Below are 14,846 nucleotides of genomic sequence, written 5' to 3'. Positions count from 1 at the left end.
ATTCACCTTAACTTCAATTCTCTTAGCACCTCATTCCTCGTCTTAGGTCAAAGAAATACTGGTCAGTTCTTTTCTTCAAATAATTTGTTAGGCTTACAGAATAGACCGAATTTTAGTAGAAAAAGACCAATCTTTAAATATCTATGTCACTTAGATAAAGATGAATTGATGGAAGCAGGAAAACTGCTCTTATACACCAAGTTGATATTTCTACGGATCTGTACAACGCAACATTTGCGTATTGTCATACGGAATTTGATTTACAACAATCTAATGAATATGCAAATTTGCTTTCACAAAGAGGTAATTTTACACGTGGTATCTGTAAATGCCAGTGGAGTATAAAATTTTTGCAACTCACAGCAATTATTCATAAAACATGGAACCAGATTAGAACGTGAATTTATCTTAACTCCAAATCAAAACCAAACACAACGAAACGAATGTGTTCTTATTTCGTGGAATGTACACAACTGAACACTGAAGAACTGAATTAATTTACTAAGCGTAAATAAGTAAAAAAAAATAAGCGTAAAAAAATAAGCGTAAAAGGTGCCGCCTAGAAGCATCTTATACAGAGAACAGCCTTCTTTGCATTATAATGTCTAGGGTGGCTTATGATGAAAATTTCAACAATCTGCAAACACGTGAAAGGGGAGGTTTGCCTAGGATGAAAGGGTTAATACCTGGTGCATGCTCAGTATGCCTGTGAATCTACATGGCTGCAGAAATACGCATGACGCATAGTACACGTACGCTCGCGTAGAAAAAAAATACCTGACTGGCACACCTTGTAACTTGGGCAGATCTAGTCAGGTTTCAGTTTCGGTGGAAGTCAAAGTGTCTGTGCGGTTTAGAGGGTTGATACATGTACAAATACTTGTTTAATGGGTTTGTATTACTTTTTGTCTGTCATGTATAGTAAAACAGTAATGTCTTCTAATCGTCTCGCTCAATCTTGGGTATTTGTAGTTGTGAAGTCAAATTCCCATGACCAGTATGATTTATACGCTCCTTCGTTGCAGACATCTTTATGAAAAGAGATGGACGTCGAGCCAAAGGAATATACAACTAGACTAAATGACAGTGCAGTGAGAGAAATAGGACTTTCAGTCAAACAACCTGTTTTATTCAGTTGTTGCAGTTTTTTAAACGAGTATGACAGTTTGATAAATTTGTAATACAAGCTTAAAGCAATGAAGTCAGATAATAAATGTTTCATGCATGTATGATTAATCTATGCTCTTTCAAAACCTTGAATTGGCACAGCTTAAGAATGATGTTATCGTAACAATCAGAAACTTTAAACATTAACTTTATTTGTCCTATAATTCCACAACTTCATTGCCTAGCTTTAGACCTCTTGCAGTGGTTAGGTTAGTAGTTCATATCGTGTTTCTTAATCAGTCTGTAACAGCTGCATTATACGAAAAGCAACAACTAGCAAACTACAGTGGGGGAGGCGTAGGGGGCACGTGCCCCCGGGTGTCCCTCCCCCGTTTAAAAATGTGAATAATAAATCATATTTATATGCATGTGCAGCTTATTTTCTTGAGGTACCCCCGGAAAAAAAGTGTGAACCCCGGGTGCGCCTTGTACATTTTAGCCCCAGTAACTCTACAGCAAACAAACCAAAAGAGCTATGTACGTTTGTCAGTAATTGAGGAATATTGGAAATTGTTTTAATAATAACATGTTATTCTCCCTCAATGTCTTTTTCCACGATAGCAAACCCCCAAATGACAACTTCAGTTATTTCTCAGTGAGTTGTGCACGGGCAGGCAGGCACAATATTTTGCAAAATATATATATATAATTAAAAAGGGAAGATCCTACATCTTTCAGTACTCAGTATCTGTTTTTGCATGTGGAATTTCTCTACGGGGATATTTCATGCATAGCTGGAGAAAGGAAAAACTACGCTAAGGCCAGTATTTGCTCGAGATAAGATTATTTTCCTCGACTAAGGATTTGCTTCCACACGCTGCAAAAGCTTTTCTGAGAATTTGAAATCTAACATCTGTGAACACTTGGTGTGAAATAGTTTTTAAATGTTACGTTGACAGCAAATGAGGAAAATGAAGAGAAATGAAAACACAATCAGAAAATAGGGGAGGTGCATGTTCTTTAGAGGTTAGTATACCTCCTACAACCCCCAAAAAGTGTTTTGAATGTTACATTTTATTACTAAATTACAAAAGTGAAAAAAATGGCCAAGAATTTTGAAGCTAATTAGTTACCCCCTTAATTTTCATCTCAGTACGTTTCAGCGAGTAGTAATACCCTTTCCAGTGATGCCAAACTACACCCCTAGCGAAGACATCCGTCTGTCCACTGAGGTACAGGCCATTTAGGTTGGAGTAGTGACAGCTCCTATACCACCAGGCGCCGGAGTAAACCACACCACAGTTAAAACTGTCCTCGTCATTGTCGTTGTTTTTGGTGGAAAAGGAAGAATTACTATGATAAGAAAGTGAATCACCTGGAAAAAAAATTCAGAATGATAATCTGCGTTGGTAAATATAAACAAAAAAGACATTGGGCCTAACACTCATGTCCAAAATACAAAAGGTTAGTTTTACTGAACATTTCAAACCCACTGAAGGTTACAAAACGAGTTCATTTCCTTGAACAGTACAGATCGCACAGTTCACTGCCACATTTGGAAACCATTTTACACAAAGTAAATTGACTGCTACAGTTTTCACTGTCGATCTATAATCCTTGCACCATATTTTGTTAGAAATCATAGTAATAATTTACTAGCCGTTCCCGAAAAGCCTTCCACCGTCAACTGGTAGTTGTCACTCCCATCAGCAACACTAAACATGTCATACTCCGCATACGCAGTGTTGTTTTCGAAGTCCTCGAAATCGATGCGCAGTCGGCACGCGCCCTGAGCGGTGAGTCGATGCAGGTTGTCATTGCCGAGCCAGAACTCGCCGTTCAGATCACCGAACCCCTGACGGTAGCTCTCCCAGTCACGGTAGAAGTCCACAGAGCCGTCTTGACGTCTTTGAAACACCTACAAACAAAGAAGCCATGCTTTTGGTGCCTTTTATCAGTTGAGTAATTTGTTATGAAATGTAACAGGAAACGGAAATACGCGAAACTGTTATTTTTGACTAAATATCGGTACTCCGGAATATCTGAAAGGTGGGCGGTGACCACAACCAAACTACGGTTTTGGTTGTCCGTCAAACACTTGATGTTTCGTAGCCTTTAATCTGATTTTGCCTCTCTTCTCTTTTCCCCTCCCCTTCTCTCTCTGCGAACAAAATCTGACTGTACAAGTTTGATCCTGTTGTAATTCTTCAATCTGCAAGTGCCGGGCTGTACTGAACTTGACTACAGTAGAAGGAGTGGTGGCTGACAGTATAATACCATGACATTGCTCCTCGATGTCGATATAAACTTTGCTCTTCAACAAAAATTTATTTGATAGATCCAGGGTGTATTGTAAAGCCTATCATCATATTTTACTCAAACTCATTCATGTAAAAAAGAAGGGGGAAAAGAACACTAAATAGATAAGAGGGAGTCAAACGGGAGCAGCGAGGGAGGGATGTCTAGTTCCTGATGATCGCACCAGTTATTGTTGACTTACTGTCCACCCACCACCGTCAGTCTCCATATCGCAGTACACATCGAATGGACCGCTATCATCCACAGGTTGAACCGTGTACACACCACTGCTGGTCACACCGTTTGCCAAGGCTTGCGAGCAGTCATTGGGGAGCGTCGTAGGGATAGCTTGAGGTGTAGGGTGGGTAACAAGAGGCGCAAGAGGGGTGGGAGCATGCGTAGTTGGGTTATCTGAAGGTGGAAGAGCAGAGGGCGTAGGTGTAATTGAATTATAAAATAGCGTACCATCATAAGAACTGTCCACATTATTAACAAATTGGAAGACTTCAACTCTCAATGAGCTGAATTATTATGGGTCATCTCACAGCCGGGAGGCGGATGCCTTAACAATCACACCAGGCAAGAAACATGGCCTTCCCAGATCCGATACTTTCAACATAAGCACACGTTTTACAACACTTTTTATTAGTGTGAATATGGAGTGATATCCAATACCTAGATTATAGCTTTTGGAATCGTGAAACCCTTCATTTGAAATTCTGCAGATTTTTAAATCCATTCTGGAGACAAAATACGGATGTTCCTATTGTTCAGGACAAAGTTCAAAAAGATCTGCAAGTTATATTAAATAATATTTAAAAACTTGAATCGATAATCTACCTGTTGCATTTTTAAGGAGCTCAGTGAGCCAGATGACTGATTCCGTTATCTTGACCAGCTGCAATTTGACGTCATTCAGCTCCGCAGACACGCCATCTACCTTGTTAGCGACGGTTGTTTCTGGCTTAGCCAGCCGATGAGTCGTGTCGGCAACACTTTCTCGGATCGCAGTGCAGTTACAACCGCTCCCGGAGCACGAGGGACCATCGAGTGGGTTTATGATTATATGCTGCTCGTAGACAGGTGGTGCTCCACTCGAAATAATGGAGTGTGCATTAATCATCCACTTGGTGAAAATGCTGAACACAACCAATGCAGCGACTGCAAACTGCTGAATCAACTTCATGTTGAAAGATGACTTTACAGTATATCAGGGAAGAGTGGTTGCCACCTCTAATGACTATCAATTTATAAAGACAAAGGCTGGTACTCGTCTTTAACCTATTTAACTAAAAAGATTCACATATACTGGTGGCCGATTGAAGTAACCTTCAACAATGAACTTCCGTTTCCAGGCCAGCCCCTGTGTAGACTTGGCGACAAGGATGCTTAGGATGTTTTTAGTTTCACGTCTAGCCATCAAACATTCCCCCAGTGCAACTTTTATTAAAGGAACTGGTGTGTACTTAGCTCGTATTCAACTTTCAAGACTTCGTATTACCATTCGCCTGTGGCTAAGGCATTAGTCGGGTCCATTCTCCAGATCCGATATGTATTCCCTTATTAAAGCCTGGGGACGCTAATTGCGGTAAGTGGCTTCGTGTGGAGAGGAGGTGATTGATAACCCAGTTTCTAGCTACAAAACATGTTTTCAATGTTGTATGCAACCTATCGAATTAATCTACCTTTAGTGACATTTGTTCTTATTCTTTCGAAGGTTTCATCACAACACAAGAAAGTTTTGCGGAACTGTCAACTGATCGATCGATATGGATGGCGCAAGGTCCCTCAACTGAATATAGAAATTGTTTCAAGTTTGAGCTGAATGCTTAAATAACCTTTTTGTTAGCAGACTACAAATCAATCGGTAATGTCATCCCATTTCCTATACTTACTTCCTGCTAAAAAGGAAACGTAACCATTAGCATTCAATAGACCCTTCCACCGTGGTTTTCCCTCACCGTGGTTTTTCAGAGACCGTCCTTAGATAGTTGATGTTAAGAAAGCGGATAACATTGATACATGAAGAAAACTCGTCAGAGCCAAACTGGAGTATACAGAGAGCTAATCAATAAGACATTTGCTGGTTAAATTAAAAAAAAATTCTGGTGCACTGAGTTATCTGACTGCACATCCACATAACGATTTGAATTCCCCAGTCTAAAGACACTGTTGCTATACCTCGTGATTCGGGGCAAGCTTTTGCATAGTGACCACCATCTCTGGAATGGACTGGTTCCTTCGTGCCGTTCTTATCCATTGAGAAGAGTACATTGTTGCAAGGCGTCTCTTATGTAACTGTTAGAGCAAAAGCTTGCCCCGAATCGCGAGATACTAGGTACAGCAACGGTGGTTTTAGTAAGGAACATTCAGGTTGTTATGTTCGTGTGAATTTACAGAACTCATCAGCGTACCAGATTTGGGTCAAAGTTAACTCGCAAAAGGCTTACTCCTTGAAACTGAGAACTCTGACAAAAAGCTTGATAAATAATGTTCCTGTCTTATTTTTTGGTTGTTAGGTCTCGTGTGAATAAAGCAGTAAGACCACAATACAGTGGTAAAGACACATAGCTTTTATTGGGAGTAGGGGGCTCCACTTAGGGAGGAAAGTGACCCACAGTCGCCAGAAATGCAAAACTATACAAGATGTCTACGTTGACAAGAATTAAGGGTCAGAAAAGGACACCATGCTCTTCAATGCCCCATCTGGCAATATCTTCTGATCGTTATGTTGCAATAGAGATCCAGGATTTCCTGTAATATAAGTGATTATCGTGTCCTCATTTGCAAGCGGCCTTAGCAGTGTTGTACGGTTTATGTGCCGGGTAGAAACTTTGTGCATGCCCACAACACCAACATCATCATTATGTTTTAATAGATATTCTATTTAAGTAATCGTTTACTGATCACGGCCAAAATAGGTTTTAAGAAATGGTTCATAATGAGTGCAACGTACTTTTAATGATCACGAACCATTATCGTTTTCTTTAAGTCCACCTATATGAACGGAGGCCAAAGTAAACCTCTAGAATGGCAATGCCAGCCGCATGTAATTAGGAGAATACTTGCACACCTTACGAAGGGACAAAACCCCGTTGAAAAAGCTTCATGTACAGTATATTCTGGATTCAGTGGGCCCCACGCCAACGTATTCTTAATTATGAATGCTATTTGCTGTAAACGGTGAGGAAATCAATTCACAGGCTTCACAATGTAGCTTTCTGTATTACTGAAGACGGACAAAAATAATGCTCTCCAATGTTCTGTTTTGAAACCTCGGTAAGTTAATCCGCTAAAACGATTAGACGTCCCATTACAGACCTTTTTCATAACTAAATGTGAAGAATACCACCACGTGTGGACCGCCTTTGCCCACGGTGATTTCATAATATTCCTACGGACAGCTTCAACCACGTGCAACCGGTTGTACGAACACTGCATGCTTGACTAGTTTATCTTGAATTGGTAGATTACCATCAATGTCATATATTAAAATTATTAAACGGCGATTCCATACAGTGAGTATACTCTACCCATAAACCAAGTCATACAATGAGGATGTGGCAACCATACGAAGGTTGCAAGAATGCTGATTTTTAATGCAGGCGGGATTTACATAGCTTTTATTCTCAGTATGATGGAAGTCAGATATAACTGGTGTTCGCCTAAACAGGTTTCCTGAAAGTTTACGGGTGCTGGAGTCGGATGCAACTTCCCTGTTGTTTATTGATGATTTCTTCGAGGTGACAGATTGGCACCCATTGTATCATTAGGGTCACCAGCTTGTGATTTGTCGACACAGGTTACGTCACTCACGTGAATCTATTCAGAGTGAAACACAACTTACTGCTTAGGATATCTATGGGGCAGGTATAGACGTCTTCAATAGTAATTTGTAGACATCTATAGGCTCACAACCATTCGCCAATGAGATATTGTGAAGTCATGACGTCGGTTCAGCAGACTCTTGTCGTTGCATTCATGATATTCTGGGTTTTCACCACCAACACGGTGAGGGCTCGACCCGTCGGTAGGATTGGGGCTCAACCCGTCTACCAGCAGCAAATTATCATTAACCCGCTGGAAGATGAAACGTACTCCGGGACCAACTGTAACTGCTCCACGATCCAAGAAATTGTTTCTGGTGTAATACAGAATACGACTGGCCAGCTGGCTGAGCTAGAAACAAACATCGCTGGCAAAGTAGATGGCGTGTCTGCAGGGTTGATTGACGTCAAACTACAGCTAGACCAGATAAAGGAATCCGTCAGTGAGCTTACTGAGTTCCTGAAAAATGCAACAGGTGATCTTGTGCTTCAATTACTAATGTATAAACTTATTAAACCATCTTGAGTCTTCATGTTTTTAAAATTCATTTGAAGTAAATTTTACGGAGTCGTATTGCCAGCAAATATTTTTCGCAAGACTCGGCAAACTAAATTTTGACGAATTTTTCAGAATTCATGTGCAAATTGAACGTCAGTGGTGCAGTTCCTGGGTAAAACCCCACAGATGTGAGCTTTCAGGAAATATTTCAGTTCATTAATTAATGATGTTAATAAAACATTGCAATGGTTTGCTTTTTGTGATTTTCAGTTACCCCTCCTCGGACTCCCAAGGACTGTTCTGAAGCATTCGCTAACGGTGTGACTACCAGTGGTGTGTACACAATTCAACCAGTCGATGCTGAAGGGCCGTTCAGTGTGTACTGTGATATGGAGACAGATGGAGGTGGGTGGACGGTAAGTTATGAGCAGCTACACGGGGCTCATCATTAACTTTGATTAAATGGAGAATAGGCCATTATTCGCCCAGTATTTTTAACTTGTGCAAATAGTCAGTAGCACCAAAAACTAAAAAAAAATCACACAAATTGGTTAGAGGAGTTTCCCCAATATTTATTCAAAACAAAGTTATTTGAACAAGGTTGGCAAAGGTGGTAAACCAAAACTTGAGAAAATTTTCAAGCAAAATTTGAAACCAGCAAATAGTAATATTATGTGCCCAATATTTAAACACCTGTCGTGTATAAAGCGATATAACTGTGTCCATGCTCTGGGCAAGGTCTATTTAACATTAGTCAGTTGTGTTTTTCCGAAGTTTATGGAATGGTGAAATAAATAGTTGTTCGGTTTGGGCAATGCATTCTATAAAATTATTGTAAAGCTCCTGTTCAAACAAATTTAGAATGAAAATAATACTCCACAGATAAGATTTGCTAAACAAAAATGAACATATGGTTTAGAAATCTTCAAGCTGATCTAACTGCACATTGGTTTGAATTTGACACTCAAATTCTGTATATCTGCGTCATCCCACGGGTCTCTGCGCCTTCTTCACGGGAGTCCAGGAAGGACCGACTGGTTTGCCTCGTGTGCTGCTTGAGCAAAAAAGGAATCAATTAACGTTGCATAACAGTTTTTGAATATGGCTGAAGTGGCTTTCACCTGACTGTTGGGGTTTACTTTGCTGATGCGCTGCGGCACCTCAAAGGCTATATAAGCTTAAGCTTCTTAGAGAGGAGCCCGTGATTTCTGTCGGGATTTGTGAAGGACGCCGTGTCTTTTATACTTTTTTCCCATTTCTTTCGCATGAGTATGTGGTCAGTTTCTGTCTTCAGTGGTGCAACCGTGACCTTCGTAGAGGACCTTTTCTTGAACAAAGTTGCACGGGATGAAAAGATTGTTGTCAACCAGTATGTTCCAGAGATTCTTCCATTTTAGTCTAGCTAAACACAATCAGGGGGGTGAAGAGTGACAGAGTGGATAAAGATTGCAACAGCCATAATTGGCGTCATTAACAAGTCGGCCATAGCTTCGATCCTGAGATCGTCCTCATCTACCTTTCAGAAGCTTCAGAGTAGTGTAGTAGCAACAGTAAATAACTTTGAATGTTTACCACTCCCGGCTGCCCTTTCTATTCACGGCAAATCACTGGACCGACAAAATCGCTGACATTGTTTTCTTGTTTTGGTTACAGGTGTTTCAGCGGCGTCAAGACGGCTCAGTTGACTTCTACCGTGACTGGGTGAGCTACCGCCAGGGCTTCGGTGATCTGAACGGCGAGTTCTGGCTCGGCAATGACAACCTGCACCGACTCACCGCTCAGGGCGCGTACCGACTGCGCGTCGATCTTAAGGACTTCGAGAACAACACTGCGTATGCCAAGTATGACATGTTTCGTGTTGCTGATGGGAGTGACAACTACCGGTTGACTGTGCAAGGCTTTTCGGGAACGGCTGGTAAGTGATGTTTTATTTTACGAACTGTTGTGAACAGGAAATGGGTTTGAACTAGGGAATCAGAGTATGATAATATCGTAATATCTGTTCTATTTTACTGATATTGTACTAGGTAAGCTACTGCTGTGATATTCTACAGACTTTGTTTCGCAGGTCATGGGTGGACACTGCAGAAAAACGGTGCGATGAAATTGTAGCAGCCCTAAATACTCCAATTAAAATGGTTTCAGACGCGGACGTTAACACCTTGACGTTAGATTCATTAGAAGATAATTTCGATGGGTGTGGAAATGCTCACTAAACAGTTATTGAAACAATTTTGACGTTAAAAAATAAAGGTCTTCAATGTCATGCAAATCACTATCTTCTACGTATTTTGGCAGGTGATTCATTGTCTCGTCACAGTAACCATCCTTTCACCACCAGAGACAGCGACGACTCGATCGATTCTAACTGTGCTATAATTTACTCTGGCGCTTGGTGGTACGCAGACTGCCACTCCTCCAATCTGAATGGCCTGTACCTCGGTGGACAGACGGATGTCTACGCCAAGGGCGTAGTTTGGCAAGATTGGAAGGGGTATTACTACTCACTGAAACGTACTGAGATGAAAATGAAGGCAGCTAACAATTAGTTTTATGGGCTTTGTATGTTGGTTGATTTGTTCTTGTCGAAACCCTTAAGTTAGTAATTTAGATAAATTTCGTTCATCATACCAATAAGGCTGCGAGGCAGGTTTAGGCTGGATGCTCTCTCCGCAGTCAGGCATTTTACTTCGTCTTTGACGCCTACAATATGTTTCTTTGCTTCCTTTTCTCTTTTCCCTTTTTTCTTTGCATTTATATTTCAATACAAAGACGATAATTTATAAATTGTGTTCAGGTTTATGTTCATTCTAGCTGCCCCCGGGGATGAAAATGCAGTGTCCGCCGCTGATAGCAACCTTTGTTATTTTTCGAATCATCTCCATCGTTTGCCCAAGCCCCGTCCGTTAATATACTGCAATAGTCGTGCTTAAGAACCTTTTGACTTTCTGATCTGTAATATGTACACTGTTGACACTGCGGTCTGCAATTAAACACAAATTTCACCTTACACTTAAGGTAAATATTTCGTATCGAGTTCTCACACTCCGGTTTTGAAATTGATAACGTGTAATGTAGATCAATATTCTATACATGTTTGGGTTTTAAAATTCCTATATAAAAGTGTCAAATTGGTAAAGAAGTTTTGTTCGCTTAGTGTCAAAAGGTCAATGAGTGAAAGAACCCCTCCCCCAACAAATTTTGTTCTTCACGTATCCGTCTAGTTATTTTGTCATGCACGTAACGCTGCAGTCCTGCTACATGTGAAATCAGCTGAAAAGAGGGTGAAAACTTGTAATTTACATTTAATTTCATTGTTCTCGCGTGACTATCACTCATGGCTGTCTGTTAGAGACTTACAGATAGATGTCCAAATGTAACAATTTTTCACTGGCAATCAAAGAAGAAAAACAACTCCATCTTCCATAACATTGTAGAATAATGGTAGAAAATATGGCGTGAGTGCTTAGCCTTTTGGATTACCGCAATTAATCTTTGTATACATCACTAATTAATTTAAACATCGCACACTAATGCACACTTTCAGCAGTAAAATATCTCAGATGAAAAAAAGATACACAAAATGAAAAGTGGTCTTTAACTTTTTTGAGTAGTGTATGTGAAAGGAATTCATGAGAAAAATCATATCGACTAATTACTTTGCACATAATTAGACTACCAGTTTAAACCATTGTGGGGCGAACATTAGCACTCGCTTTGAAGAATGTTTACAGTAAGATATGGCAAGCTTTTAATTTTAAAATGGTCGTGTTTCTGATTGTTGTGTTTTTGTTTAAGGAGTGAAATGAAAAAGGGAATTATTGGAGCAGGACCCGGAGGCTCTTTATTTACCAACAGTGCTCCAGTCTTTGCCATTACGACACTCGGCCACTTCGAATACGAACGGAACGAAATCAACGCCTGATAAGATTATCCAAAACCACTTCTTGAAGAAATCAATGTTTGCATAAAAAATGAAAGGAAATTAAGTTTGCATGCAGTCTGTTGAGCCAACAGAGAGCATGGTGCATCACTCATGATCAATTGCTATTTAAGTTGTTGATAAACAAGTAATACGGATGTTTATGAATGCCAGGGTAAGGACACCAACATGAAGTGACAGATTTATGGCATCATTTCCGCTAGGTTCGCCTTTGGTACACATAATAAGCAGTCACCGAAAAAACTTCTTCTCACCACATGAATGTTCAAAGTATGTAACTAATACCAAGAGCGCCCTCATTTAAGCTGTGCTTTCTGATTTCTTGTCAAGGCATGTGCAGGTTGTTTCCTCTGTATCGCAAACTTTGCATTCATGGAAGCTGGTGAAGCTGTTGAACGATTGGACATGTCATCAGATCACAAATCCCCTCCGGAATCAGAATAAAGTGATTACGACTGCACTCGTTCTTTCATGTCTTTCGAAGATGACGAAATTGTGGATAAGGTGGCGAGAGAGGCCACCAGAGAGAGTCATAGAGAGTCCTAAAAGATTCAAACGCCGATGGAACTCGAGTGTGCTGAAGAATTTTCATGAGAAATATTTCAAGTACTTTTTAGGAGATATTGCGTCCAATCAGCGCACGAATGGTGGGGCGCAGTCGCTATGGTTGCACTACACCAAATACGCGCCCGTAGAAAACAGTGCAAAATCGGACCAAAATAACGACGCCTGTTGACTCTCGTGAAGAGGTTGGCCTCCGTTTTTTTCACTGGAAAATCAGGCCTTTTATATGGAAAGAAGATAACTTTTCGTTTCCTTTTTATGGGGGTTAGCCAAATTGTTTTTTTTTATTCGCCTTTGAACGAAGAAACCCCTAAAAAGCAGTAAAACTAAGCGCTCATTTCTGAAAAGTAGCCGTCCGAACTGGAAATTATCAGTCCTTTTATCAGTTGATAAAAATATTTCTGTGATGCCTCCTGGTTATGGCCTGTCTTATTGTAAAAATCTCCTGGGATCACAAAGTATTAATGAGCTCGCTCGCAGAAAAACAACGATTTGGTGGAATGCACCCCCATACATCCATGCCTAATGTTGCATTACGATACTTTACGCTTTAAAAATGAATACTGGGGGAAGTGGGCCTTCGTAGTTCACCTTCAATCCCACGTAGCTGTTACAAGTAATTTTAAAGGACAGACTGACTGATAAAATGAGATTAATTGTTTAAAATTGTCTTGACAAGGTGATCGCCATCATACGCTTAACATTCATTTTTTTTTAGTTCCTAAAATCGATTAGGCCAGTTTCAAACGTCGTGCTTATACCGTGTCGAATGAAATTGAATTGAGCACAACATCAGCACGGCGTAAGCACGGCAGTGGTTGCAAACGTCGAACTTCATTACAAACGAGTTCTTGAATTTAAATAAACCCAAAATGGCGGACCAAGAAAACCAAGAGCGCGTTCATATTCTTCTCTGCAACAAGCACTACTTATAAATCAAATTCTTCACTACTGGGGAAGGCAAAAATAACGTTCCTCGTTGTCATTTTGCCGTCAAGCCTCGTTGGAACGTGACAACTCTTTTGGGCTTGCAGACGTCAGAGTAGAAATACCACAAGATGGTTTGACTATATCTGGGAGACGTTTTCGGACAGGAGATTCAAGAAAACATTTCGAATCTCAGAAGCAACTTCCGTGTTCATGATATCTCGCATCAGGAATGAACTAGAGAGAGAAACGGTAACTGAGGTCCAATTTCTCCCTAATTTCACCCGATCTGACTGCCCGTCGCTACTTATAAGAGGGGCCTGTGCAGCGAAATAGCCATGTTGTAATTGTGTTGCTAATATATTATCGTATGATGCAATACCGTAGGCAGCCATATAAGTGAGGCTTGTTTGAGCCTTCTGCTTGCAAATTTTCTTGACGCTGACTAGCGTCACTTACAAGTGTGCCACTATATTGCATCATACGATTATATATTAGCATCACTGTTCTTGCAGGTTGTTTTGATGCACAGGCCTCACCTGTAAGTAGCGGTGGGAAGTTGGATTGAATGCTAATTTCGATTGGCAATCTGCCTATTTCGTCTAGAAAGGGGTGATTATCTCTTCTCAATCACTGAGATGGCTGTTATTGGTGTCTCTACTTTTTGCGACCATTATCCAAGACTTGTCTGAAGCTATTAACAACTTTTGGGACGAGTCTGTCACACGGCATTTCCCCAGTGACAAAGGACACCTCAAGGAAAAAAATGCTTGACATGGAGAAACTTTGGCAGTTCCCTGTGTATTGCTCAGCAATCGATGACGGTCATATCCGCTTAGATTGTCCCGCTTGAGGTTTGGAAGCTTGCAAAGAGTGCCATAACTTCAAGAACTTTTATTCAGTTGTACTATTGGGTATGATTGGCGCCAAACACAGACTTATATGGGCCAGCTCTGGATTTCCAGGGAACTCCCCTACTCAATCATTATCGAATCTACAGATTTGTGCGAACGCATAACACAATCAGAAGTAATTCCACAGACGGCAAAAAATGTTGATGGAGTTGCTCTGCCTCCACCAATTCAGGGAGATTCCGCTTTCCCTTTCCGGCCCTGGCTGATGAAGCCCTATACCCATGCCACAGTCACACCCGTAAGCGGTACTTCAATTACAGACTAAGCAGGGCGTGCATGGTAACCAAGGGGGCATATGGACAGCTCAAGGGACGATGGAGAGCACTGCGAAAGAAATCTGAAAGTACCCCAGAGCATGTTCGTACACTTACACTGGCTTGAATAGTCGCCACAATATCTGCATCGATAGAGGAGACAGTGTTTCAAGAAAGCTGGTCCCCCTTGCCGGGGAAAGAAGGGTCAGGGACAAGATAAGAAATCTACTTTGGTATAACCACAGCCCACATGTGAGCGAGCGACAGATACTGTCAAGCTGAAACTGTGCGCCACTGTCTCACCGAAAAGCTTTGGAAAGAGAAAGAGGTACTTGGGATTTGTGGAGTACAGAGACCACTCTGCTAAGCTCTTTCTCCTAGCACTGACAAATAGATTTTTATTTGTCATGATCAAGTTTGATTTTTAAATTGAAATAGGGGATAGACTTAATATCAGTGTATGAAGCCTCACTTTTTTACTCCAAATGCTATACGTAACGTGTACATTTGATG

General features: G+C 40.8%; 2 protein-coding genes and 1 pseudogene across 2 annotated transcripts; 2 read left to right on the top strand and 1 right to left on the bottom strand.

The window, feature by feature from the left end:
* Positions 1-1,107: 1,107 nt before the first annotated feature.
* On the bottom strand, positions 1,108-4,673 carry LOC110988334 (microfibril-associated glycoprotein 4-like). Its single transcript, XM_022251725.2, has 4 exons — positions 4,246-4,673; positions 3,608-3,816; positions 2,764-3,025; positions 1,108-2,482 (listed from the first exon to the last, which is right to left on the bottom strand). The coding sequence occupies exons 1-4, from the start codon at positions 4,589-4,591 to the stop codon at positions 2,229-2,231; spliced, it is 1,071 nt and encodes a 356-aa protein (XP_022107417.2). The 5' UTR covers positions 4,592-4,673; the 3' UTR covers positions 1,108-2,228.
* Positions 4,674-7,253: 2,580 nt separating this feature from the next.
* LOC110988333 (microfibril-associated glycoprotein 4-like) lies at positions 7,254-12,134 on the top strand. Its single transcript, XM_022251724.2, has 4 exons — positions 7,254-7,708; positions 8,002-8,147; positions 9,385-9,646; positions 10,030-12,134. The coding sequence occupies exons 1-4, from the start codon at positions 7,333-7,335 to the stop codon at positions 10,278-10,280; spliced, it is 1,035 nt and encodes a 344-aa protein (XP_022107416.2). The 5' UTR covers positions 7,254-7,332; the 3' UTR covers positions 10,281-12,134.
* Positions 12,135-13,803: 1,669 nt separating this feature from the next.
* LOC147797720 (uncharacterized) lies at positions 13,804-14,615 on the top strand (annotated as a pseudogene).
* Positions 14,616-14,846: the final 231 nt, after the last annotated feature.

Source organism: Acanthaster planci, linkage group LG10, assembly GCF_054643075.1.
Source record: "Acanthaster planci isolate LZ-2023a linkage group LG10, COTS_SCS, whole genome shotgun sequence".
Classification (NCBI taxonomy): domain Eukaryota; kingdom Metazoa; phylum Echinodermata; class Asteroidea; order Valvatida; family Acanthasteridae; genus Acanthaster; species Acanthaster planci.
This window is presented reverse-complemented; position numbering and strand designations above follow the sequence as displayed.